Source organism: Hippocampus comes, unplaced genomic scaffold (assembly GCF_001891065.2).
Source record: "Hippocampus comes isolate QL1 unplaced genomic scaffold, H_comes_QL1_v1.1 scaffold147, whole genome shotgun sequence".
Taxonomy (NCBI): Eukaryota; Metazoa; Chordata; class Actinopteri; order Syngnathiformes; family Syngnathidae; genus Hippocampus; species Hippocampus comes.
The window spans coordinates 43062-70627 of record NW_017805009.1 but is presented as its reverse complement, the minus strand read 5'-3'; the positions used below and the strand labels follow the sequence as shown (position 1 = coordinate 70627).

Genomic DNA, 27566 nt, shown 5'->3' with positions numbered 1-27566 from the left:
CTGGTTTACTAAAATCACCTATGAGTTCTTTCTTCTTTGAAACAACATTGCCACCCTCCTGGCTCCCCACACTTGAATTGGTTTAGAATTTTGAAATGTCTACTATTCTGATGCCGTACTTCATATTTTCAATCATACAATATGTCGTACAAATATTTCAAGAATCTAATAATACAGTCAAGAACGATAACATACAGTACATATACAATAAAACTTATCAACTATATTGCTTTGTAGACAGAAGGGTTACAAACTGCATGTTAAAAAGCATACAGACATTGCATACACCAAATATTTTTTTTTATATATAGGAAAAAAGGTAGGCAATTGCCTCTGTAATGTAAAGAAGGGTGATCATGACACTAGATTGCAATTGAATTTAAAAAAATTGATTTATTACAAATTGTGTGTGTGTGCGAGTGTGTGTGTGTGTGTGTGTGTGTGTGTGTGTGTGTGTGTGTGTGTGTGTGTGTGTGTGTGTGTGTGTGTGTGTGTATGTGTATGTTTTATTTTTTTCAAGCTCTAAAACCTTGAGGAGATGGTGATTTTAGACGTGGCTTCTCGTCAGACCAAAATCAGTGCAAAGATCTAGCTGCTGCCCTGAAACACTTTGCATTCAGAGTCGATGGAGCGATGTTGTGAGGAAGACGAACATCTCCAAATGTGCATACGTATCACCAAGACAACGCCTTTTCCCCATGCCAATAATTAGAACCTTCTCTGTGAGCTCCTTGTTCAGACGTCTAGATGAAGCCAAGAAACGCTCAGGGTGAAAAACATCTGGGTCACCACAAAAATCACTGAAGCATGAAGTTTATTGATAAACTTTTGAAAGTGAGTCTTACGATAATTTGGCTGCCACTCACAAGTGATGATTGACTTGATAGTGGTTGGTGAATACAAATGTGTCTTTAGAAATGAAATCATTCAGGACAATGTTGTTTGTCATACTATAGGGACATGCTGATTGGATGGCAACCATTTCAGGGTGTACCTCACCTTCTGACGTCACATCACTTTGCTTTGACCACACAAATCTACGATCTTTGTTTGAGTGCAATATTTTATGTATGTGTATTTGTATAAAACTTTATCATTGTGGTTTTCTGTTAAATCTTGGTGAATTATTTTAATTCAAGATTTTTTGTGGGTTTGTTCACTGGGCTGAATTGAATATGAGCAGGGTTGCTTCCATTGACTATACTGTGTTTGGAAACACTTTGCATTTCCTGTACAGTAGGTGGTGGTATGCACCAAAAAACTGTAATACCCAATGGGACAAGAAGAAGAAGGAGAACAAGAAGAACAATAGATCAGTTTTATGTGACGTATGCATACATTAAGTCTGGCTGCGCGCGCATCTTGGAGGCAGAAAACACACGCTTGTGAGTCGTAATAGTCTTGTGCCGTGGGTTGTCGGAATGGAAAGAGCGCACACAGAGATCTAGTCTTTTATAGAATTCCTGCTGGTAAACACCCCTTTCAGAAAAAATGCAAAAGTTATGGATGGTTACAAGCTTGACGACGGGAGAATGCAACGCGCCCAGTGTGGCAACGCAAGCGATCCCGGAGAAGCCAGCGGGTGCCCCGGGGAGAGTTCTCTTTTCTCAGTGAAGGGCAGGGCGCCCTGGAATGGGTTCGCTCCGAGAGAGGGGCGTCGTAAATCTCGCGCCAGGCCGTACCCATATCCGCAGCAGGTCTCCAAGGTGAACAGCCTCTGGCATGTTAGAACATGAAGGTAAGGGAAGTTAGAATTCCTGCTGGTAAACACCCCTTTCAGAAAAAATGCAAAAGTTATGGATGGTTACAAGCTTGACGACGGGAGAATGCAACGCGCCCAGTGTGGCAACGCAAGCGATCCCGGAGAAGCCAGCGGGTGCCCCGGGGAGAGTTCTCTTTTCTCAGTGAAGGGCAGGGCGCCCTGGAATGGGTTCGCTCCGAGAGAGGGGCGTCGTAAATCTCGCGCCAGGCCGTACCCATATCCGCAGCAGGTCTCCAAGGTGAACAGCCTCTGGCATGTTAGAACATGAAGGTAAGGGAAGTTGGCAAGTCAGATCCATAACTTCGGGACAAGGATTGGCTCTGAGGGCTGGGTCGGTCGGCCTGGCTCCGGCGCCGCCCGCCCCTCGCCGCCGCCGGAGCCAGAGTGCGGGCGCGGAGCCGGCTTCGCACGAAGGCGGGTCGGTGCGAGGCTGTCGGGTTTCGGCGGGCTGCAGTGGCGACTCTGGACACGCGCCGGGCCCTTCCCACGGATCTCTTCAGCTGCGGCGCTCGGCGGGTCCCCCCGCTGTCGCGGTCCTCGCACTTTTCCCCCCTCTGGGGGTCAGGGCCAGGGGTGGTGGCACGGGGTGCGTCTCTCCGTCGGGTCGCCTCGGCCGGCGCCTCGCACTGGCTTAGAACTGGTGCGGACCAGGGGAATCCGACTGTTTAATTAAAGCAAAGCATCGCGAAGGGCTGCGGGGGGTGTTGACACCCAGTGCTCTGAATATCAAAGGGAAGAAATACAATGTGAGAGGCAATTAAGAATGCTCGTCTTTGCAAACAACAGTGACGTCATTAAGATGCGCGTGCATCTTGGAGGCAATATTTGCAAATATTGAAACTCATCTGTAAGCAGAAACAATGAGCATTTAAAGACAGGAGTAGCTGTGCAGGCTGCTTGGGGTGAATTTTACCCTTGGCCTCAACGCGGAGTTGGATCCTTGTTAAGGTAAGGCATTTTAAACTTGTAATTAAAACTTTTGGTGTTTTAGGAGTTAAAACAGCTGCAGGCAGTCACAAGTGTGCTCCCTCTGACTGTACTTTTACTTTTCAATAAACTAGTAAATAAGTGTATGTGAAATGTACATGGGTGTGTCTGTGTCTAAAGTTAATTGGTGGGGCACTGTATGATGTAGATACACTGATAGATGGTGCACTTCATTTACCGTTTTCATCACATTGGATTTTTCAACGATGACGTGGCTTTTTCTTTTTTTCTTTTTCTTTGTTTTGGGCTGATGGACTCATTGACGACCTCTGAAATGTAATTAGAAAATGGCTACAACACTTTCATTGATACAGTACGATGCAGCAAATAGAGGCACCGTGGCAACAAGTACAATCACCTGGGTTCAAGTAAGATCTGCACTGATGGATGTAATATAGCCATGAACAAATAAAAATAAACTTGCTGCCAGAAATAAATACTTTAATAGATGTCTTACAAAAATAGAAATACATTTAAATACTATTTACACAGATTTCCAAATGACCAATACAAATGCCAATAGACCACATCTTTAACCAGTTAACCCATATTTATTTTAAAAGTCAACACATTTTTTGCTGTGTAGATGGAATATTTATACTTCAAATTTGATGTGGTACAAATCACCTCCATTTCTGCACGAAAATAACTCTGTGGTATATTAGGTCTTTGAGGTCCATCATTGAGCTTGGATTTAGACTCCCAAGGCTCTATTTTTATGCACAGTACAATTCTAGCACAAAGCCCAGTCTAATTTTGCACACTCGTAGTGTTTTCTTTCTTTTGGTAATTTCTTTGACAAGCACAGTTAGAAACAGGCGTTTGCACTACTGTGGGCATGAACACAGCCGATTATCTTCCCGTCCAATGGAAGGCTCCTTTCACTCCCTTTAAAATCTCTGCGTGAGAGCTGAACAGCCTTTGACCAGAAATAAACTCACTGGACTCCAGACAAAAAATCGAAGCTTATATGGAACTGGACGCTGACCTCCACTGGTGGATGATGTAAAGTTGGCCAAGCAATTTACAGATCACCATTGTGGAGTGGGCACTCAGAGACCACTTCCAACCCGATCGTTCGTGACTGTGTGAGAATTTTGTTGTTGTTGCACACTCTTGTCATATTAATCCATACGATGACATTCACCACACATATTCGCGGAGCTCAGAATGTGTGTCTCTGCACCTCAATTAAATCCACCAAAATTGCATTACACCGCTTCTGCCACAACTTAGACCTGTTTTCAGGTGGTCTAAAATGTTGCCTTCTTTCAGCCACCAAATTGTCAGGTGCGCCTTTTGTAAAAGAAAACGCACATGGTCCGCCGGAACGCCCAGCATGGCAAAGCAAGGTCTGCCAAATTAACAAACATGCTAAAGAGGGTTGCACCTGTACGAAAATGAAGATGCATCAGATTTTATCCTCGAGCATACGTGTGCTGTCTTTGAGAATAAAGCCCTATTGTCTTGGAGGCCTGCCTCCGCCTCTTCCCCTGCCTTGTCCAGGTTTAGGCCCCCGAGCATTTCCAGGAGGTTGGCTTCTTGGTCCAGGGGCCCGGGTCACCACCCCCCTGGGATTGGAAGCAGCCAGTGACACATCTTTTTGCAGGTTAACCCCTTTCCCGTTGGCTGCTGCACCTGGCTTCATTTTTGGAGACTTGGTTCCTTTCTCAATGACAACGTCTGAAAAGATTAACAGAGTACAAAGCGGACATAGGACGACATGCAGAGCAAAAATAGTTAACAGTGCGTACGGTGTGTACCTACCAGGTGGGCGCGGCTCTTCCGCAGTCGGTGGAAGTATCAAAGATTTGTCTGGCAGCAAGTCCTCCAAATCTTTCATGACTTGATTAGTGCTGTCCGTGTTGTTCCTGCGATTCTTCTCCTCATCTCGAGCCTTACAGGTTGACCAAATGGTTAATGGTCATTTGCTTGTTTCACCTGGAAATGAATGCATGAAGGAAATGCCAATACTCACCGTTTGCATCTTCTTTTTAAGGTCTATGTTTGCTTGTTGATATCCTTTTGACACTGCATTCAGATAATAGATGGCCAGCCTGTTGCATAGAAGAAATAAATGCGCCATTGCATGGAGAATAAGAACACACACTTACTGCACAGTGAAATACAACATCAAGATGTTGACAATACCTTTGCAAAGTTACCTAGTATTCATTTAACATTGTTTATGACTTTAGCTGTACTTTTCATCACACTCACCGCTCTTTCCAACGTGATGATGGCATAGTATTCTATTTATTTGTGCAGGTCATATTAGAGTGTGCAAGTTTAACTAAGGGTCTTGTGAGCACACGTACAGTATTAGAAGCACATATTCACTGCAGTAGTGATTTACAGGCTGCTCCTTGTTCAGTGTTATATCCCTCCACAAAGTTTAATTGTCCATTCATTTCCTATGGCGCTCATTAGACTTGCAGCTGAGCTGGAGCCTCTCATAGCTAACTTTGGGCCAAGGTACATACTGCTCGGCAGCCAGTAGCAGGATTAGATATAGACCAACAACCATTCACTGATGGACAATCTTGAGTTTTTGAGTAACCTAATGCATATGTTTATATCTGGTAGTCTTTGCATAATACTGCTGGTCATGAACGTGAAGCATGACTTAATTTGTGATGGTACATTTCATTTTAACTTACACCATAAGAAGTACAGCAGGCATGATAAGTCCAGGGTTGGTGGCATAGCCAAATATGTCCCCAATGAAGGAAGGAAGATCCTGCTCTATAGTCTCCATGACTACGTCGTACATCTTCTCTTGGCCGCTGCAAGTCAAATGAAATGATCAAATACAATTTATTTTCAGTTTTGTAGCTTAACCTTTAAATGAGAAGTTATTTCATCTGCTACTTTTATATTATATTGTGTACCTACCAGGTGGGCGCGGCTCTTCCGCAGTCGGTGGAAGTATCAAAGATTTGTCTGGCAGCAAGTCCTCCAAATCTTTCATGACTTGATTAGTGCTGTCCGTGTTGTTCCTGCGATTCTTCTCCTCATCTCGAGCCTTACAGGTTGACCAAATGGTTAATGGTCATTTGCTTGTTTCACCTGGAAATGAATGCATGAAGGAAATGCCAATACTCACCGTTTGCATCTTCTTTTTAAGGTCTATGTTTGCTTGTTGATATCCTTTTGACACTGCATTCAGATAATAGATGGCCAGCCTGTTGCATAGAAGAAATAAATGCGCCATTGCATGGAGAATAAGAACACACACTTACTGCACAGTGAAATACAACATCAAAATGTTGACAATACCTTTGCTCACTTTTGAGGTATTCATTTAACATTGTTTATGACTTTAGCTGTACTTTTCATCACACTCACCGCTCTTTCCAACGTGATGATGGCATAGTATTCTATTTATTTGTGCAGGTCATATTAGAGTGTGCAAGTTTAACTAAGGGTCTTGTGAGCACACGTACAGTATTAGAAGCACACATTCACTGCAGTATTGATTTACAGGCTGCTCCTTATTCAGTGTTCTATCCCTCCAAAAAGTTTAATTGTCCATCTATTCATTTCCTATAGCGCTCATTAGACTTGCAGCTGAGCTTGAGCCTCTCATAGCTAACTTTGGGCCAAGGTAAATACTGCTTGCCAGCCAGTAGCAGGATTAGCTATAGACCAACAACCATTCACCGATGGACAATCTTGAGTTTTTGAGTAACCTAATGCATATGTTTATATCTGGTAGTCTTTGCATAATACTGCTGGTCATGAACGTGAAGCATGACTTAATTTGTGATGGTACATTTCATTTTAACTTACACCATAAGAAGTACAGCAGGCATGATAAGCCCAGGGTTGGTGGCATAGCCAAATATGTCCCCAATGAAGGAAGGAAGATCCTGCTCTATAGTCTCCATGACTACGTCGTACATCTTCTCTTGGCCGCTGCAAGTCAAATGAAATGATCAAATACAATTTATTTTCAGTTTTGTAGCTTAACCTTTAAATGAGAAGTTATTTCATCCACTACTTTTATATTATGTCCAAAGTATACAGCCCATTACTGACCTGAATGGCCCACAGTCAAATGATGGAGACAGCGTCATTATAGTATAGACCACTGGCAGCAGACTAAGGAAGAGTACAAGCAGCAGCAGACCCATGTAGAAGTTGTTGGAGCGTGAGGCCTTGAAGACTCGTTCGTGAGGAACATTACAGGCCATCACAGCCCAACATTGATAGTACATCGAACAGAGGAGACGCAATACATTCAGACCCACCAGCCCTGGAGCGTAAAATGCACCCATCCTGAAAGAAAAATCATGGTTAGCAAAGCAAATCTTCATCGGGATGCTGCAGTGTTACGTTACTAAATGTTCCCAAATCACCATATCATTCCTTGATTGAAGATGAGACCCAGCACATTTCCACTGATGTCAAACTCACCATATGAAGGCTGGAGTAAACAAATCGCAAGCATTTGAACATAATTTAAAACAGTTCAATTTTAAACATGACTCTCCTCCCTGAGCAGCTTTAATCATGTGTCTCACTTCCTGTAATTAAGTTCGCAGTGCAGTGCAATGTTTCACTCACTTCTTGGGATCATCTATCTTGATGCCACGTTGGAATGTATCAGGTTAACTTGATGCAATACACGGTGATGTACTTGTACATCAATAATACAGTACATCATTAGCATAAATATAGTAAGAGCCCCTTTCTGCTGCATGTGTACCAGAAGAAACCTGATCAAGAACAAATTGAGCGTATGGTGACTCCTTGATAATAAGGAATAGACCGTGCTGCTACCCGACTAGTAGATGCTGACACAAATTGTGAGCACTCACAAATCCGGCCTCCAGGTCCCAGCACCAACAGTAGTTGAGGAAGCGGACAATGACAGCTCGCAGGAAGTCCCCAATCAGGATAGTCAAGTAGTTCACTTGGATGTCAGAAACAATCAGCTTCACAAATTCCTGCAAAGCAAAATAAACGATGAGAGTGAACAGAGCAGAGGGGTATTGGGATGAGTTCAACAGGAGAATTATGTTGCTACTCTTACTGACAATGCCAACTGCAGTCTCCCAGCAGGGTCCTCTGATGACGTCGGCAGGGTGGACATCAGGAGGAGGCACGTCTGTGGTGTTGAAGTAGCTGCTGTAGTTGCTACGGTACTCTTTTAACGCCCACTCGGTAGCGTTCTTGATGGTCTTCTCACTCTCCAACTTAAGAATACCAAGTAGGTGCATAGGCATGTCAGGTATAAAATCTAGAATTGTTCTTTCATTAATCTTACAAAGGGGGGATTCTCTTAATATAGACCAAAAAAACTTTTTTTTAAAACAAGCGGGAAACACTAACAATTAGTTTCTGACCAGGAATATACATTCAGCCACAAAGACCCCTGAATAGCAAACGGTGTAGCACCTAGTCCTCATTTTGCAACACAAATATGTTGGTCAATAAGTCCACTGTCTTTCTAACTCATTGCTAAATTTCTTTCCCCCCCTTCAGCAGAAAAGACTCTCCGGATTATGATTATTGTTTTCGAATCTCAAATTATTTTTGGATCTTCAAACTCAATGCCAAATCTGCTCTGCTGGCTAAGTGTGCTGTGGTGCATAGATATAGTGTAACAAGTGGTGGGATCAGTCATAAACACATCTACCCGGTGCCAACACTTTTTTTTTGTTTGTTTTTTCCTGAATGGCGTGTGAAAGAAAATAGATACAGTAAGAGAATACTGGACAAGCGCGATACAAGGAAACGGCTATTCACACACTGCCACATCAGCCTTACCTTTGCATTGACCTCGTCAAAAAGGGCAAAAAGGAAGGTGTAAAGGTTTCCCAGGAAAAGTGCAAAGATGCGTCCCAGTTGCCACTTGAGAGCAATTCGGGGGTGATAATCCTCCAGTTCAGCGATGGTTTCAAAAAGAGGAGGACACACCAAGCCCAGCAAAGACATCACAAACTCCACCTGATGGATGTTTTATAGATGGGTATGACAAACAAACACCATTTTTCATCCCACCTCTGTCCTGCATGAACCCAGGAGTCAGTATATGTGCACAAAATGTTCAGTATCAACCTGCCTCGTTCTTTTCGAACCAGGAGAGTTCATCGTTATCCATGTCTGCAAATTCTTGGGAGCGCTTTACCACAAAGTAAATGAGGTAACCACTGCCTCCCAGGCTGCACAGGATCAGAACATTGGCAAGGACTCTGAGGAAGCGACGCAGGTGGATGTTTTCATCCTTCTGGTTTTCCTGTTCATCGACAATGGATTCCTACAGGTTGCATTAAAACAACATTACGACAGATTTTAGTCATAAAGTCTTACTTTTGTGGGTTGATATGGATTATATGGACAAAAAACATTGATGTGAATTTCAAAAGTGGACCAATCCCCCATCGATAAGATTTTCTGTAGTTATAGAAAAATGAAATGATTCCTTGATGTAAATTCAGATTTTCCATTGTGGTCTCACCTTGAAGCTGGTGGTAATGGAGGCATACTTATTATCTGCTGTCTCGGGGTTTCCAATTAGGTAATCCCAGCTGGTGAACATCTTCCAGCTGAAGGTGAACTCTCCCTCATCAGCACCGTCTCCTCCTTCGTTTGAGTTACGAGCCATCCTGTAAAGAAGACAAAAATAACATAGGCCACTTCTATTCAATTGACTGCAGCACCCCAAAAGTGCCTGTGTTTGTATTTCATACGTTCTAATGACAACCATCAAGCTGTATCCAAAGATGCCAACGCCAACCAGCAAGTATGACAGGGGAAGTCTGAACTGCAGCACTCCAATGGTTCGCTTATGGTCATAGTATCCGTAGAACAAAAAAGAATATTTGCAGTAACCCTGTGGGCAAGAAATAAAGGAAATGAAGCAAAGATAAAAAGTACTGTAATGGATTGACAAAGGTAGTGGGATAGTGCACCATTACAGGTAGGAATTGAAAATGTAACAACATGGATTTGGTGCTCCTTTTGGAGCTACAATAGTTTCCACTCTTATGGGACGATCACACAACATTTTGGTGTGTGTTTGGGATAATGTTTCCCCATTCATCCATAAGAACATTTGTGGGACCAGAGATGATTGACGTTGGACCCGAGAAAAGACTTGGCTCACAGTTTCATGGTTTCATTTGATGAGGTTGAGGTCAGGGCAAATTGTTCTACACCCAACTCGTTCAAATAAAACTTGACGGAGCTTTTTTGTGCACTGGGCCAAACAATTAACACAAAGATGAATGCATAGAATTGCCCAATATGTCCAATTCATGATCAACTAAATAAGTGAGCATTTAAGAAGTGTATGTCACTATCTTAACCTTTGGAGTCTACCAAAAAACACACATAATTAATAACTTTACTGCACCATGTCATTTTGGATTCATTTGTTGGTTCCATGAGAGTTGGATAACGACAGTTGATCAATTAAACTTAGATTCTCACACCAAAATCGAAGAGCACAGAGAAGTCCATAGCTTTTGCCTGCTCTTGTCGTGGTACAGTTTTCCTGGGAATGGAGCCATATGGTAGACCCATGAGAATCTAATACACATAGTACGGGTTGTCAGACAGGAGGCACTTGATAGCTTTGTCAAATATAAAAGAATTGAAAGCACTGTACCTCAGGCAGGACCACCAAGCCAAACATGAACCCAAAGAGGACCAGGTTCAGTCCATACATCCACCTCAAAAATATGAAGTAGGATGCCACAGAGGACCCAAAGTGACCTACGAGCAGACGCTGAACTCAGTAGGGGAACCCAAATGCTTCATGAATTCAATTTTTTCTTGGAGAATATCGTAATGGTACCAACTTTCAACTTCCTTTATCTTCCCCTCCCAGGGTATGAAGGCTGTTTTGAAGTTCTCAAAGTCACGTTTGAACTTGATGAATTTCTAGGGGGAAATGTTGATATCATCACGTCTCAAACCACCAACAGTTGTATTGTCACAGCTTTAACTGTCAACGAATGTGCCGATTAAACACAGTACCTTAGTCATCATGACTTTGAACGCGTACAATTTCTTTCCCTTCCCTTTCCCGAGAGCTCCTTCAAACTTTTCAATAAACTCCTGTGCTTCCCTATTGGACGAGCGCAAAAAGTCAATCAGTAGAAACGGAGAATGCTGAGAATAGGCACCGCTCAACAGTAGTTCAATCCGGTCTGTTAATTAGTGTTAAAATCGGGAAGTGAAGTGAGAAGCATGGAATGAGTTACTGAGGGATGACGCTTTGTACATGGTGATGGTAGATGGAATGACCAGGGCACAAACCACCACACCACGCACAAAACTGTGTCAAGTTCATGAAAAAGTGATGACAACACACCTATCCTGTTCTGCTTACTTACACACATCTCTACTTTCACACAAGCTACAAAACTTTATCTATACTTTGTAGTGTACTGATTGGTTGATTAACCTCTTAATTATCTTTCATTAAGTTCAAGTACCAACTACTAAAAAAAAAAAAAAAAAGCAAGTATATTGTCAAAAAATAAGTTTACCGCTTTACACTTTCTATTAAACATTTGTTATTATTATTATTTCAGAGACATCACTCCATCAATGGAAATTATTAAAATGCTTGAAAATCAACACTGTTATCGAAAGTAATTGGAGAAACAATAGTCACGCATACTGTTCGACATGCAGGACTAATCAAGTGGAAAGCTCACATTACGATTTCTAGAGACGTGTGTGTCCATTGTGACTTTCCTTACAGGTGCAAAGACTGCACTAAAACAAGAGGGTGGCACAAATGCTATGCCTCACCATATTTGAGGCCTATGCAGAGGGTTTGGCTTTGAATAACAGACACTACTTCGTTGCTCGGGATTGCAGACACGGTTTACAAAGACTTTGATTTCAATGAAGTACAGTCAGTAGTTTGTCAAGGCTCGTGGCATTGTAAGAGAAGCGAAATAAGCAGTGAAAGCAGCAAATGAGCTTTAATACGCATCATCACATGTACAGGACATACGTGATGGTAGGCGCTAAGAAAAGCACGTGAAAGGCTTTGCATGGAACAAATACTTAAAAAGCAAATGCAAAAAAAAAAAAGAATAAGTGACAAAATTTGAGATTGATTTTTTTGTTGCAAATGAGAAAGCAACACGAGGACAGGAGTTGAAATGAGCTTTTTGGATTGCATTCTTTACTTGAGTAATATGAGTCTCCTCTTCATACGCCACGGTTTATTCCTTAGTGTGGCAACCAGTTTCTTCTTCTCCTCTACCTCTTCCTTAAGGGCTGCCATCTCTCCTTCAGACAGAGATTCTTCATCAGAGTCAGAGGAGGAAGAAGAGCTGATGAAGGGAAAGAACAGTCATGTGCCATGGATTTTTTTTTTGCAACTACGACTATTTCTTAAGACAAATCTAACTGTTGCAGACACCTGCCAGATCTTAACAGTGCTCATAAAAGTGAGCGGGTGCATCTTCACTAAAGATTTATGATCAAGCAGTTTAGATCTTTTTTTTTTTTTCCCAGTGATCGAAATAGCTGATAAGTTACGTATGGATGCAGTAACGGTTCATATACAATATAGTGAGGTATAAGCTATTTTATTTTTAAATAATGTCCTAACAATTTTCCAGCAAATAATGCTTGAGCTTTTAATGATGTCGTATGATGACATAATGTGAGCCATTCTCTTTATAAATAATATCTATCTGTCTAAACTTTTAGCAACATTTAATCTGTAATATAATAAAGCTTGCTGTCTTCATTTAATACAGCAGATCTTAGACAACAAACTTATGTTCATACATTTGGACAAAACTCAGCACATTCAGTTTTCATTGTTCCCCGGATGCTGCCATCTGTCACGAAACAGATGGGAGGTCGAGTTTACGGAGGGTTTGCCTGAGCGCGGCGTTGAATAATGAATGATTGAGTGAATAATCAGAATAATGGATCATGCTTGACTTGCTGTACAGTTTACAGCAATTACAGTGGCGACATTTGATGTGTTTGCTGACTGATTCAAACGGGAGTTTTATCTGTGATTAGATGTTCAACGGTACATTCTTCGGGCATACTGAGCTTTAGAAAAGTTGAAGGTCAGCAGGTATTGTGGGTGAGAGAGTCTCTCAGAGAATACTGCACCTGCTGCTCAACTTTCCCTTCTTCTTTTTGTCCTGCTCACCACCTTTCTCATTTCCTTTTTTCCCTTTAGTATCTCCCTTCTTCTCTTTATTCTGCTCCTCTTTGTCCTTTTTTGACACCAACTTTGCTCCCTTTTTCTTCCTCCTGCGGTCCTCCTCACTCTCCTCTTCGCTTTCCTCCCTCGCTGCTTTCTTCCTGGAAGCTTTGGAGGCTTTGGTTTTCACACTCTTGTTATCATCCTCATCCTCTTCTTCATCGCTGTCCTGGCGCTGTGCTTTCTTCTGTCTTCCTCTCTTCCTTGGTGCCTCATCCTCCTCTTCTTCACCTTCCTCTTCATCACTGTACAGCTTGGCTTTACGCTGAGCTTTGGCTTTTCTGCTTTTAATTCTTCTCCTGGCTTCTTCTAAAAAAAAATTGAAAAAAATTTTTGGGAATTAAAGTTTCAGTACATTTGTTTTTTTATTGAACTGTGATAAGAGATGTATGTATGTATGTATGTATGTATGTAAAATAATTCCAAACTTTAAATGTCAACAAATGCAACCGTTCAACCTGTGCAGTCTAATCTAGATTCAATATCCAATTTCAAACAATCAACAAAAATGTCTTCATACTCATAATAATATTCAATTTGGATTGATGGAGTCACACATATTTATTGAACAGCATCATACTGGGAGTCAATTGTAATATTTTTGTCATCTTTTTTTACCTAAACAATGCAGCAAAATATTCATGAGTAAGTGCAATCTTATCATTCTAAAGGCAGAATTTCTGATACAACTCTTGTATTGGAGCTCAAAAAATTCTGTGAGTGCACTTAGAGTAAAACATATGTGGAAAAGACAAATTCAAGTGGAAAGCAAAACTGACTCACCTTCACTTCCACTGTCGACTACAGCATCCACCTCTATGCCAACTGGAACAAGTAAAAAGTCAAACAAATGATCCCTGACACCAGTTGAGGCTTGTAACATGAAGCATTTTTGACAAAAGCATTCTCACCGGCTTCAACATCAATAGTTGCATCATTTCTTTTTTTAGAAGGCATTCTGTGTCAGTCGTTGATTATGTATTTGACCGATTTACTTATTCCTCTTCTGTCTGTTTCAGTCTCTGTCCATGAGTGAGGGAGCCTGATCCACCTGTGAAGGCAAAATATGCACACAAACACACTCACACACACACATTCGGGGGGCAAATGTGCTCCAGTTTGGACTGCTCCTTGACAACAAAGGCCATCAGATGACAAGCAGTAGCCCAGAGGAAAAAAAACAGAATTGAGCAACACTTAAAAGGACAATGGCCATGTCAATCAAAATGGTAAATGATACGTTAAGTCAACTTTTAAATGGATCATGTATGTCATACATTATATGACATGTGCAACAATGTCTGCATGTTGAGCATTGGAAAGGGAAGTGGCTTTCACATAAAATTAACAATGGTTTGTTTTAAGATGTCATTGACCTGGAAATGAGACACCAAAGCTATTAAAAAAAACTGTTAAAGTTGGATGACAGGTTTTGTAATGCTGGGTAAAAAGTGAACAGGCATGTTTTTAAATAGTGCCCAAAAATCTTAGTCGTGTTTCTACAAAGTTCATAGTTTGAAGTAGTATAGTTTATACAAACGGTCCATGTGTTTTCTTGCAGCCTAAAATCTTCAAGTAAAAGTTCAAGGTGAGGGGAATTCAATAAGCTACATGAATACTGTCTATATTTAATAGAGTATTTGCAAAATTGAGGAGTAAATGTTGTACTGACGTGTTACAACAACCGTGATGTGAGCCTATAGTCAAATGTCAGGTTGGCCCTTTTGAATAATGCAGTGAAAGAAGAGAAGATATGAAGCAACCCTTCACCTTAACCCCAATATGAAGTCATCCGTAACCTCCTCCTTTTGGTCCATCTAACCTGCACCTCCCAGTTGTCCACTCCGTTTCCATCTATCCTACCTACTCAACTTTAGTGATGATGCTGTATGCTTCTTCAAACCCCATTTAATTTTCCCAGAAAGGTGTTCATAAACCAAAGAAATTCATATTCATGTTTCTTGGTTTAAGGTGCATGGTGAAGTAGTTACCACATCGATCCAAGGGCGCAATTATCTACTTTCTGAGGGGTATGCAGACACATAACAGGCAACCCCTCACATTACATTTTTTCTTCCCTTGTTTATGTTTATATGCATCTTATTTTCGGGGACTTTCTTTACAAAGTTCTTTTAAGTGACATATTACAGCAGGGGGCATAGTGGTCGACTGGTAAGCACATCTGCTTCACGGTACAGAGGTCCAGGGTTTGATTTCGGGCTCCGGCCTTTTTGTGTGGGAAATTTGTTCTCCCCTTGCTTGCGTGGATTTCCTCCCACATTCCAGAAACATGCATGATAGGTTGATGGAACACTCTAAAATCTAAATTGTCCCCCAATTTCAGATATTGTCAGGAAGTATTTGAGGGTATTTTTTATCTCTGAAGAACTTTCAAAGGTGCTGGCTCTTAATAGACACAAAGCACAGACACAGCCACGGGTTTCCAAATGTCCAGGGCCCAACGACAATACCCACACTTCTGTTCTTGTGCCCCTCAATTGCAGGTTACCGAAAAGGGTGAGAGCTTGTACGGGTGTGTAACAACAGACACGATGAGGAGAACAGTGTAAAATGTTCGAAAAAGGCTAATCAAACCCTTTCATGAGCGGGAAAACAGCCGGTGTCACAGAGGGACAATATTCCAAAACTCAAAAATACTGAAGACCATATGTCATCAGCATTTATTTACACCTGGAACGCAAAGCCCTAACATAACACAATACAACACAATGGAATCCACAATGCACTGTGATTGACTTCTTGTATAAGTCAGCGTTAGCCACAAACACCATTTGGAGTTTATAGAGATTGAGAGTTTACTGTACCACGCTATTGACAAGTTAGTGGTGGTACTTAGCTCTGTTAACTTTAACATCAAGTTGACAGCCGGTTACAATTAACTGAAATTTGAACAATAAGATAACCTTGGCGTTACAATTTAATGGTTGGTTAAATCTACTTAACCATTGGTTGAAAAATACCCAAGTTTTGAACAACCGAGCCCAAGAAACAAGTCCAAAATAGAATTTGTTTTTTTCCATTTTTTTCACTTGATACACTTTTCTCAGACAGGCATTAGCATTTTCTCACGTCTCTCTGTTTAATATGCAGCCCCAGACAAGATATTTGAAAAAAAAAAACAACTGTGCGCACGAACAACTAATTTGTGCACACAAACTACTTATTTGTGCACACTAATTACTACTTCGCGCACACCGATTACTACTTCGTGTGCACAAACTATTATTTCGTACGCGTGAAATAGTTACAGCGTGCACACAAAATAGTTACACTGTGCACACGAAATAGTTACAGTGTGCACATGAAGTAGTAATCAAGCGCACCTTCACCGACTCACTTCTCACTGAGCTAGTCAGTGCCTTCAAAAACACACAAATTATTGCATCTGGCGTTTATATTTCATACCAACATTAATTTGTGAGATTATGACAAAAAGTTTTCATTTTGTATACAGTACATCCACCAGTAACCATGATCCCTCCCAGAGCATTGCATTTGCTTAACAAGAAAATCGATCCCGACGTCCAAGTCGTACCCTTCGCCGGGATAGCAAGCTGGCTCTCAACAGCCTATTCAAATGTCTCTCGATGATAATGACTCCTTGCAATGCTAAGCTTTTCGTGATGTCCTTGTAACTCACCCCAAGCCCCAAAAAAGACTTCGATCACACTGTCCCTTGTCCATTTTGTAGCTTTGCATCGACCTTTCACCTTTAAAAGAAGCTGCGATTGATTTCCTATTCGAATGACCCGCATGGAGCCACGGCTACTTCGTGCACACAGTGTAGTAGTCCATGCGCACAAATTAGGATCCACAAAGTAGTTTCTCATCTGTACATAATAGTTCCAGGGTGTGCACAAAATGTTTGTTTTTTTTCAAAGGTCATGTCTGCGGGTCCATATTTTGAACACTCAAAGTTCAAACCTTTGTGGATTTACAATAAAAGCAAAGATCAAAACTTTATTTCCGGCCAAAACATTTTTTGGAGAAATAAAAATCTAAACGTCCATAGGTCCATTTCTTTCATCTTTATCTAGGCTGAGTATAAGCATTTTCCTGTTAAAAAAAAAAAAAGAAGATGACAATGTCTATGAGCTCACCTTACTTGATTGCATTTCCTCGACTCTTGGGATTTACACAAAGAACAACCAGATCTCATTCTCAGAAATCAAATCAGTGAATGTTGTGCCACAATGACTTACTCTTCCTTTCATTAAGACTAGGTAATATGAGATGCCTGTGGACAGAGAAAGTTAAGATATCAGATAGTATGCCACTGTGCGGCTCAGTTACCTGGCACAAGCATGGAGGCAGAGTTATGGAGCGGCGGGTTGCTTTTAACCTACAGAGTTTTGAGCATCAAGCCAGAGGTATATGGGGACTAGAAGCTCTTGTTATGCAACTTATCATTATCCTCAGGCTTCAGCAAATCATATGATTGACAATCATTTGCCATGATTCCTGACAAGTGGATCTCAGATAACTGCAGAGTGAATACTTGATGCTTCCTTGCCATGAATTGATCATGAGCATCCGCGGATAAAATGTTGATTAGCACGGTAATTTAATTTCTGTAGTGGGCCTAATTATACAGAGCTGCATTTTATTTACACAAACAATTCGGTTTTATATTTCTCATCAACATTCCTTGGTGCACAAGATGCCCTATAGTAATTAGCTCATGAATTAACTTACAGGACACATCTTAATGTTTGACTAACAGATAGGCTGAGGGGTTGTTGAGCGACAGGACCACAGAGCAGAACAGCCGCTCGGATACTGGATCTGGCGGGGCACCGTTATCAGATCATTCAAGTCAGACATCCTTGTAACATGATGAAGATCAGATCAGGAGACCATGATGAATAGATTTACAATTAGGGCACACTTGGACATAGCTGAATTAAACTGGAGTGATCACCTGTCAAAAGACGGCATCGTTCAATGGATGCAGTGCCAAGAAAGAGTCCGTCATATACAGCTCGTTGATTTGATAGAATTCTGGAAACGTGTATATATACTGTACATACTTTGTACATGTCAAGTAAACAGTTTTTCATTATTTTGACACAAGACTAATTTATTTGTTGAGAATATCTGAGGTAATCTGATGTAGTCCTTCGTTGCTTTGACAAATAACAAATGCAGCTTGAAAACCTGGACTCACCCCCAATCACCCATTTTTAATATGTGTATACTGTATCTATATTTTACCATTTATATTTATTTATGTACTTTTTGTTCTTCTACTTCTCCCTTTCATAATTTTGCTGCTGTAAATTGGGAATTTCTCCATTGTGAGACAAATAAGGGTTTTCTTATCTTATCTTATCTTGTACAAAGTAGAATAGAGCCAAGGTTTGAAGAGTTTATCAATGTTATTGATGAGTGGCAAAACAAGATCAGCCATCACAGAAAAGGAAAATGGTTGTCTATGCTGTAGATGAATTGTTACATTATTATCATGTTAAAGTTAGTCAATAGTATACACTTGTGATCTCTTGGATCACTAAATTTCCATCATTTTATTGGTTAAGTTTGACTTCAGCAGACCAGAGAAGTCCTTTAGCATGAAAATGTGTCCAAACACCCATGGAGTAAGGCTACTAAATTTTGTATCACACACTTCTGAAAATGACTTTATAGTAAAGTGCTTTTTTTTTTTTTTTTTTTTTTTTTAAATTCATGCTCACTCACTTAGTGTCTCTAAGCCTTGGCACACTGTGCATCTTCCGATCACTTTGCTGAGAGGAACTGGGCAGGTACCTAGAGCTTTCATTGTTGCTATGGTGATAACTTCCGGAGGCAGAGGTTCTGGCTGCTGAGTGTACTTTGTCTCTGACAGCATTTTTGCCATGATGTGATTTCTGAGCTCGAACATGGTTTTCTTTCCCATCTAAAGAGGAGGAGGAGGAATCCTTAATAGACCACCAAATATTGAAATCCAACAACCTGTAATTCATGTGAAAATAAGATATTAGCAGCATTTTTTTATGATTATTATTGTTGATTCAAGTATCTTCTCACTTTAATGGTCTTGCAGCAAAGCTTTTTTCTTCTTTTGTTTTTCTGCAGCCTCAGATGCAGCTTTTCTGACTTCTTTCAAATCTATTGCGGCTCTCAGTGCAGCTTGCTTGTTCTTTCTCTTGTTTTCTTCGTTTTGCTTAAATCAAAAACACAAATATCATAAGAACCACTAACATCATGCTGACAATGTGAAATACATCACAATACAATTAATGAATTCAATCTCTCTAATTCTGATCCAATACAGGACCGCGTCTTCATTGTGCTGCTATCTGCTGGTTAACTGCCACAAGTACAACTACTTTGCATCATCGCTCCTATAGTGCATTTCTGCATAAGTGTACTAAAAATGACTCTGAAACACTTACATCACATTTGGCCCAAAATGTTCCCAATTACAGTCTGAAAATCAATATCTATCATGTTAAAGTCAGCTTGTTTTTCTTGTGTGATTGTGTATACTACATGGAAGGTGCATTTTATCCTTCCACCCATCCATTTTCTAATTAGCTGTACCGCATGGCCGGATTTTGCGCAAGAGTATAGACTCTGGTCGCCAGGGCACATATAGATTAAGAACCACTCACATTTACACATCAGGACAATTTAGACTCTTCAATTATTAGTCTAACACGCATGTACAGTGTTTGGAATGTGGGAGTGCGTCATCTAACTTGTATGGAGAAAACCCACCTCAGCACATGAAGAATATTCCACCGAGAACACCACACAGGAGGCCTCGAGCTAATATTCAAATCCAAGATCTCTCAACTGTGAGCTATACATGTTAACCACTATTTCACTATGCTAAAGTATTATCATCCACAATTGTGGTGGGGGGGGGGGAAAACAAATTTACCATTTGTAGTTTTTTCTTCAGTTCAACATTTGCTTCTTTGAAGGTTTTGGATGTGGACTGCAGGTAATAAATGGCCAGCCTATAAAATACAGTGATGGATTATTATTTCCTGTGCAGTGTCTTTCTACCTAAAAAATTATATTACATTGTTGATTTATTAGCCCTTTCACAACATAATACTGTATTGGTTTATGCTATGGAAAAAAATACTGTAACTGCTGGCTGATCCACACATTGATAATGCAAAATTAAGAACAAGTGGACTCAACCAGATTTGTCATTATGATCAGAAAATCAAATGTAGTTTACCCCTCGGTAAGACATGAAAGTCATGCATCACACATTTTACTGTATGTATCAATTCTACTCACACCATCAACAACATGAAGGGGAGGACAAGTCCAGGATTTGAGGCATAGCTGAACACTTTTCCAAACCAGGCTGGGAAGTCTGACTCTAGAGTCTCATGGATTACATCAAACATACGATTCTTGCCACTATGAAGAAAGAGAAAGTGAATGAATACCCATGACCTGCATTTTAAACTGGACGCATTCATTACCTGAATGGTCCACAATCAAAGGATGGAGGGATTGTGACAATGGTGTACATTGCAGGTAGGGTGGAGAGGAAGAGAATGACCAATAACATGGCCATGTAGAAGTTGTTGGAGCGAGAGGCCTTGAAGACTCTTTCCTGCGGCACATTACAGCACATGACAGCCCAGCACTGAAGGTACATGGACACATGGAGGCGGAGGACATTCAGGGCAGGCAGGCAGGGAGCATAGAAGGCACCCATCCTGCAAAAAGAGCATTATGTACACACTGACAGGGGAATATTTATATAATATTGCGATGCATGACAGGATAAGTGGAATGCCAGGATGGGACTAGATGGAATAGAGCAGGATGGGACATTATCGGTTGGGATGAAATGGAATGGGATGTGATCTGATGGAAGAGGATGGGACATCCATCCTTCCATGCATCCATCCGTTTCATTTTCCTCATTAGGGTTGCCGGACAATTTAGCATTCTGCAATGTGCTCTGACGTGGACTCCGGGCTGGATGGCATTGACATGGGTAGGATGGAATAGAATGGGATACAATGGGATGGAACTGAATATGATCATGTCACAGAGGAATACAGAACTGTATAGAAATATTGCAGTCATTACTCGGCGCTTTTGAATGTGAACTTCTGGATTTTATCTTTTCACTTGCAGTTCCCTTTTTTATTAGAAAAAAAAGAAAGAAAAACACTGTCTCTTACCATATCATTCCTTGATTGAAGATCAAGCCAAGGACATTCCCGCTGACATCGAACTCAGAGTATGATGGCTTTCAGAAAGTGCAGGGGAAACAGAAGATGAACAAAATAGTCTCCTGACACATATTTTCAGAGCCTCAGTTGACATTTTCAGGAGGTGGTTAGAAAATGCTGACTTACAAATCCGCCCTCCAAGTCCCAGCACCAGCAGTAGTTGAGAAAACGAACAAGCACAGCTCTCAGGAAATCACCAATAAACAGTGTGGCGTAGGTTGTTATGGTGTCAGATATGATGAGCCGCACAAACTCCTGCAAAGAACCATGCTCTGTTTCTGTTTCTTAGTATGCCTAGGAGGAAAATTTCCCTTGTATCTTGTACATACAAGGTACTCATGCATAACGTGTTGAGCAGTTGATGTCTATCTGTGAGCAAAACGATCACCGAAAGGCACTTAAAGGCACTGGGTCCCTTTAGCTTGTGGTTATGCGAGAGATAATTTTCTGATTGCTCCATGTGATGGTAAGTGTACATACAGTACACTGTCTAACCTGCCCAACCATGGTCTCCCAGCAGGGGCCGCGAGGCACATCGGCAGGATGAACAGCAGGTGGCGCAGTACAGTTTCCTGATAGAGTGACGTTGTAAAAACTTGCTTCCCACAGTGTTATATTCAATTTTACCATTTTTTCCTCTTCCCTCTGAAACACACGCACACTCTTGAGTTGACAGTTTAATAACATGCCTATCATGTACACACTACAATCCTCACTTTGAGGTTGATCTCATCCATGAGTGCAATGATGAACGTGTAAAGGTTTCCCAAGAAGAGGGCAAAGATGCGCCCCAGCTGCCATTGCAGAGCGACTCGAGGGTGATAGTTCTCCAGGGTGCTAATGATGTCAAACAGCATGGGGCAAAACATCCCCAGTAATGACATGACCATATTTACCTGAAAACGAAAACAAAAACACCTCCTGTTATAATCAGTGATGCCCTGGGGAGGTGGACATATTTAGAGGACTGAATCAACCAAATGTTATACAAGACAGATTTAAGGAGACTGGAAAATCTTTAGTGTTGCTACTTTGATTTTCAAGCATATACTAATACGTACATCAGAAATGCAGTCAAGTTACAATTTCAATGGTTGATTTTGAATGATACAATCAGATGAGTATTGCACAATGGTCATATTAGTAGTAGTTTGTGACAGCGCGATCTTTCGAATTTACAGCTTCAGGCATGAACAAAAACATTCAGTTATTATTATAGGATTGGATATTGATATTGTGTATGTGAACCTATTGCTGTAACGCAGTGCTTCTGCATTACTCATTGCAAGCACATTGCAGGGGGTAGGTGAAAATTTTTAATATTGCATTTCCAAGATCAATAAACTGTGGCAAAACAACGCCAAAATCACAACAGCCGTGTCTTGTGTCAGCTCATATCTCATTAAAGCTCAGATGGCTGGTGAAATGTAAATCAGTAAAACTGCGACAGTGGGTCTGAACTTTGTTTTTGTGCAGTGTTTGTTCCTGAAGTTTAAAAGCCTGTTTTGAGGAGACTTCATTTAAAGAAGCGCCAGAGGGGTTTTTTTTTTTGTTTTATTTTGGTTGTTTTTTTTTGTGGTGAATGTTATGAGTTACACATGACAAAAGTATTTTTTTTTCTTTGTTTTGATTCCTGTTATTTCTTCATGTTGCTTATTTATTGACATGGCTAGATATTTATTTTTATGTTTATTTGAGGTTTAAAAACAGATAATGGCAAAGAATTAAATGCTCAAATTAAGGATGCGAAATAAAATGATTTGATTTAATAGTTGTGTTACATTCTACTTTTGGAGAATCATCAACATGTGTCAGGGGGTACTCATGGCATGACAAAAAGGTTAAGGGGTACACAAGTCAAAAAAGGTTGCGAAACACTTCTGTAATGTGTGTCTGTGACCAGGGAGTATATGCAAACAAAAAAGCAGACCATATCTCACTCATTCATTCCGTGGTCAACTCTTTTATTTGTACCTCATTCCTTTCCCACCAGGAATGATTTTCCAGTCCATCCAAAGCAAACTTCTGAGAGCGCCGCACGACAAAGTAAATGAGGTATCCACTTCCGGCTAGGCAGCACAACACCAGGAAATTGGCCAACACTCGCAGGAAGCGCGTCAGATGGATGTTATCATCCTTATGGCTCTCTTGCTCTTCCAAGATGGCTTCCTGGTGAGGCAGCAGGAGGGATACTCAAGGTAGTTGTTAATCTCTCCAAGCTATTACATGAATGTAAACATCAGCACCAACGCTTCTGCCTCGACCTTGAAGCTGGTGGTGATTGAGGCAAATTTATTATCTGCAGTTTCGGCGTTCCCAATCAGGTAGTCCCAACTTGTGAATATCTTCCAGCTGAAATTAAAGCTGTTATCATCTCTGACACCGGTCTCATTTGAATTACGGGCCATCCTTTTATGAAAAACAAGACATAGCCATGATAATCATTACATGAGGTAGTATACTCTACGTACAGTAGGAATAAACTCACGTTCTAATGACCACCATGTAGCTGTAGGCCACTGTTCCCACTCCAACCAGGAAATAAGAAAGAGGCATACGAAACTTGAGCCAGCCAATGGCACGCTGGTCATTGTAGTAACCATAGAAGAGGACAGAATACTGAGCATAACCCTGTAGATACATGTTTTAATCCACAAGAGCAAGTCAAATTGACAAGATGTGACATGTACATAAACTGACCCCAAAGTCCCACAACACAGCAAAGTCCATGGCACTCCCTTCCTCAGCTCTCGGGACCGTCTTTCTCGAGATGCTGCCATAAGGCCGCCCCATTAATGCCTGAGTTACAAAAATAGAGTGAACAGCAGCATGAAAAAGAAAACGCAAACATATACAGGGAAACCCTCAAAGCAACAGACCTCTGGCACCATGACCAGACCAAAAGTGAGCCCAAACAAGATCATATTGATGCCATACATCCACCTCAGAAAGATGAAGTAAGAGGCAACAGAAGAGCCAAAGTGACCTGTGATGTGTGGCACATCATGGGGAAAAAAACAAATCACTGTTATCATCATACTCACATCAAGGCCGCAAATGCGCTGCAACCACTGTTAGGTTAAAAGACTCAGATGTGACTTTAAACTTACTTTCAATCTCTTTTATTTTCATTTCCCATGGGATGCAAGCAGTTTTGAAGTTTTCAAAGTCCCGTTGAAACTTCATCCATTTCTAGAATTAGAGGGAAAAAAACAAACAAAGGTGAAGATAGGTGGAAGACACCTGACGACATCTTGATTTGGATCATCAATAAATAAACAGTGGCCATAATAGTTTGTGAATGATTCTAAAAACGAAAATACAGCAATGAAAAGATAACCTCAATACTGTAATGTATTTTACAACTCGTGGACATTTCTTACAAACAGATGAAGATCTAATAGGATGCAATACCAGAGTTGTGTTAAATATGAGTTTACAAAGATGTTGAGTGAATGAACATTCAAATGGTATTTCAGTCATTTAACAGCCACTGTCCTCTTACCTTGGCCATCATGACCTTGAATGCGTAGAGCTTTCTACCTTTTCCTTTTCCCAAAGCCCCCTCATAGTTCTCCACAAACTCCTGAGACTCCCTGCAAGTAAGATTACTTCACTCCAGATTCATTAAAGTCAATAGATCGACCTGTGTCTGCTCTGAAGAGGTTACCGTAAGGTGAACAGCTTCTTTTTCATCGACCACGACTTTCCCCGGAGACTCTGGATCAATTTCTTCCTCTCATCCACTTCCTCTTTTAGCTCCTGGAGCTCCTCTGCTGTCAGAGACTCTGGCCTCATCTCTTCCTCATCGCTGTCCTCATCCTCATTGTTGTCTTCCTCACTTGTCTCCTGCTCTGAACTGAGATGTAATTATTTGTTTGTTCATTTATGAACGGTGAGTGTATATATACTATATTCCTACAAGAAATATGTAAATTATTTACCTTGTTTCAATTACTTTCTTGTGCTTTTTCATCTTTACCTCCTGTCCTTTCTCCTTCTCTAGTTTAAAAACATTCACTTTTCTCTGTCCTTTTTGGGCTCCTTCATGTTTCTTTTTCCTTTCGACATTTTCATCCTCAGCTCCCCTCACCTTCTGCACCTTTTCTCTTATCATTTTAGTCTTAAGGTTCTTCTTCTTTGCGGCCTTTTCTCTGTCTTCCTTCTCACTCTCCTTTGAGGATTTATTTTCATCATTGTTTCGTCTCCTCCGCTTGTTTTTTTCTTTCCTATCTGATCTGTCCACCAGCTCCTCTTGAGTCTCTGCCGAACGATTTTTCTTCTTTCCATTTGCCTTCTTTCTTTCTCTTTTACCATCCTGCTTCTTTTTTTCTGATTTCTTTCGCTCATATTCCTCTGGTATAGTGCAAATGTGATCTTCCTCACCTGCAATATAAATAAATTGATACACAGTATTATTGCAGCTGTACTTGTCATGATGCTGTTTCTGTTTGTCTTCAGTAGGTGGCATAGGAGGGCTTTCCTCGTGAACAGTAACTGTCATTAATTATGCTTCGTTATCAACTGCCTTTAAAGACTCTGCCACGCCGACAATTGACTGTTGGGTTATTAAAATTTGCTCCCTACTCTGCTCCCAAGTGCTTCAATTTTTGCCTCATAGTTTTACCACCTAGTTCATTGTGTTTCTCTTCCATTTTGTCATTACTGTGTCGTCTCGGTTTGTATTCTCGTGTTTTGGATTCTCTTGTCCTATTTGTTGGCGATTTACATTTTCTCCTTTCTTGGCTTTTGCAAACACTTTTGGTTTGTTCAGCGATGTCCTGTTTTTTTGTTACCAGCATCCTGAGTTGTACTTTTGCGATGCTGCTTTGTTTGTTTGTTTGTTTGTTTGTTAATAAACGTATTTTTGTCATATGCTCTTAACCTTGCCTTCGTTTGTGGGATCCACTCTTATCCAGATTTTTCCAGAGTTGCAACATAGATGTTGGTACATCCTCAACCAAAAAGGTTTGCTTTCCACATAATATAAAATGGAATTTCAGTAGTCGCTTGGTCAAGGACACTGGCTGGAAATTAACCTGTCTCAAGTCTGAAGGGTGTTTTTTTTTCTCCAGACTGCACATTTCAGAAAAGACACTTAAATCTTTGCAATCTTGCCATGCATTTATTTATTCATAAAATTATAGTCCTTTCTCAGTGAAACGAATATTTTTAGAAGATATTGTAGGCAAAATGATGACAAACTGACACTTACCTATATCCAGTCCAATGTGAACTAAGAACAGAATGCGAAGCGGTATTAGAAATGGTATGAGATAAAGAAATCCTCAACACATTTAACATGCATATGTTGAATGTGTTAAGGATTTTTTTATAGTCTTTATATACAGTTTTTTTTCTGAAGGCTTACACTCTGTGATTCTTATTGCATAGTTTCAAAAACTATCGCAAAACCACTCAGTTTGCAAAACTAAAAGCACGCACACGGCATCGTATAGGTTTGTCATTTTGCAACACAAACTTTGCAAAAGTGTTAGTACAATACACTGCCCAGCACTCTTTTTGCAGAACCGCTATTTTCCAAATGATCAAGACACTCATTGCAAAACTACACATTAATGGCTAATTATTTAGACTAATGCCTGGCCACACCATCACAGAAGAAACTTGTTTTAGATAATTAGCTCACTTTGCAATCACCCAGAGCACTATAAATTAGCCACATGAAAGCTGTCGGTGTGGAGTAAAATGGAGGAAGCAGGAAGAGTGACAAGACTGAGAATTAGAGGAGGCCGAGAAACAAGATGGGGACGTGAGGGAGCAGGAAGGACAGGAGGAGGAGGACAAGAAAGTGAAGGAGGAAGCAGAGTAAAACATACAGTTACTGATGACGTGAAAGCTACAATGGTGGTCCATATAATCACCATGGTATGACCCATAAGGACGACACAATGTCGACTGATTTTTTTTTTCTTGCTATCTCGGGGAAATTATTGGAGAGGGGTGGTGTTTGCGTTATGACATGGAAAAAAAACACAGTTTTGTATTTGTTTTGATGTTTACAGTAAACATCTTGAATAAAAATACTTGAAATTTGCATCCTCATATGTTTACAGAACTATGACAAAGTATGATCTTTGACCTTTGCTCGGTAAACTGATTTCTTCACGTTTTTTTTTCAACATACATTTTTGCAAATTATTCTATCTACATTTGTTACATTACATGCTAGACGTTTGCATTTGATTGTATTTTGTTAAGTGTGATATTAATCAATCAAACATGATCATTTAGGTAGAAACAGAACTGCAAGAGGACATAAACTGCTTGCCATTGGTAACATTTGATACACTATGACATTTCAATATACAAATGGAACTGAATTAATATGTTTTAATGCATATATATATATATATATATA

General features: G+C 40.5%; 2 protein-coding genes and 1 long non-coding RNA gene across 3 annotated transcripts; 1 reads left to right on the top strand and 2 right to left on the bottom strand.

Moving 5' to 3' along the window:
• The first annotated feature begins 1806 nt into the window (after positions 1-1806).
• Positions 1807-13724, top strand: LOC109511669 (uncharacterized). The gene is made up of 4 exons (XR_002167367.1): positions 1807-1950; positions 11441-11444; positions 11645-11648; positions 13713-13724. It is a non-coding gene; the product is annotated as an uncharacterized LOC109511669 (long non-coding RNA).
• tmc2b (transmembrane channel-like 2b) lies at positions 3174-14071 on the bottom strand. The gene is made up of 20 exons (XM_019862910.1): positions 13862-14071; positions 13734-13775; positions 12857-13259; positions 11908-12054; positions 10739-10829; positions 10561-10642; positions 10368-10474; positions 10190-10288; positions 9448-9590; positions 9216-9363; positions 8820-9014; positions 8525-8704; positions 7792-7950; positions 7573-7701; positions 7111-7178; positions 6791-7030; positions 6542-6667; positions 5856-5934; positions 5645-5774; positions 3174-4432 (listed from the first exon to the last, which is right to left on the bottom strand). Exons 1-20 carry the CDS (start codon positions 13905-13907, stop codon positions 4209-4211), a joined length of 2838 nt encoding a protein of 945 aa, XP_019718469.1. The 5' UTR covers positions 13908-14071; the 3' UTR covers positions 3174-4208.
• A 4557-nt stretch (positions 14072-18628) lies between these two features.
• On the bottom strand, positions 18629-26014 carry tmc1 (transmembrane channel-like 1). Its single transcript, XM_019860363.1, is given in 17 exon segments — positions 18629-18923; positions 18999-19134; positions 19858-19936; positions 20229-20354; positions 20420-20659; positions 21134-21201; positions 21311-21439; positions 21680-21829; positions 21901-22080; positions 23159-23353; positions 23449-23593; positions 23673-23983; positions 24064-24170; positions 24295-24376; positions 24690-24780; positions 24855-25043; positions 25129-26014. Coding segments are annotated over 16 exon segments (2787 nt in total). The 5' UTR covers positions 25689-26014; the 3' UTR covers positions 18629-18923; position 18999.
• Positions 26015-27566: the final 1552 nt, after the last annotated feature.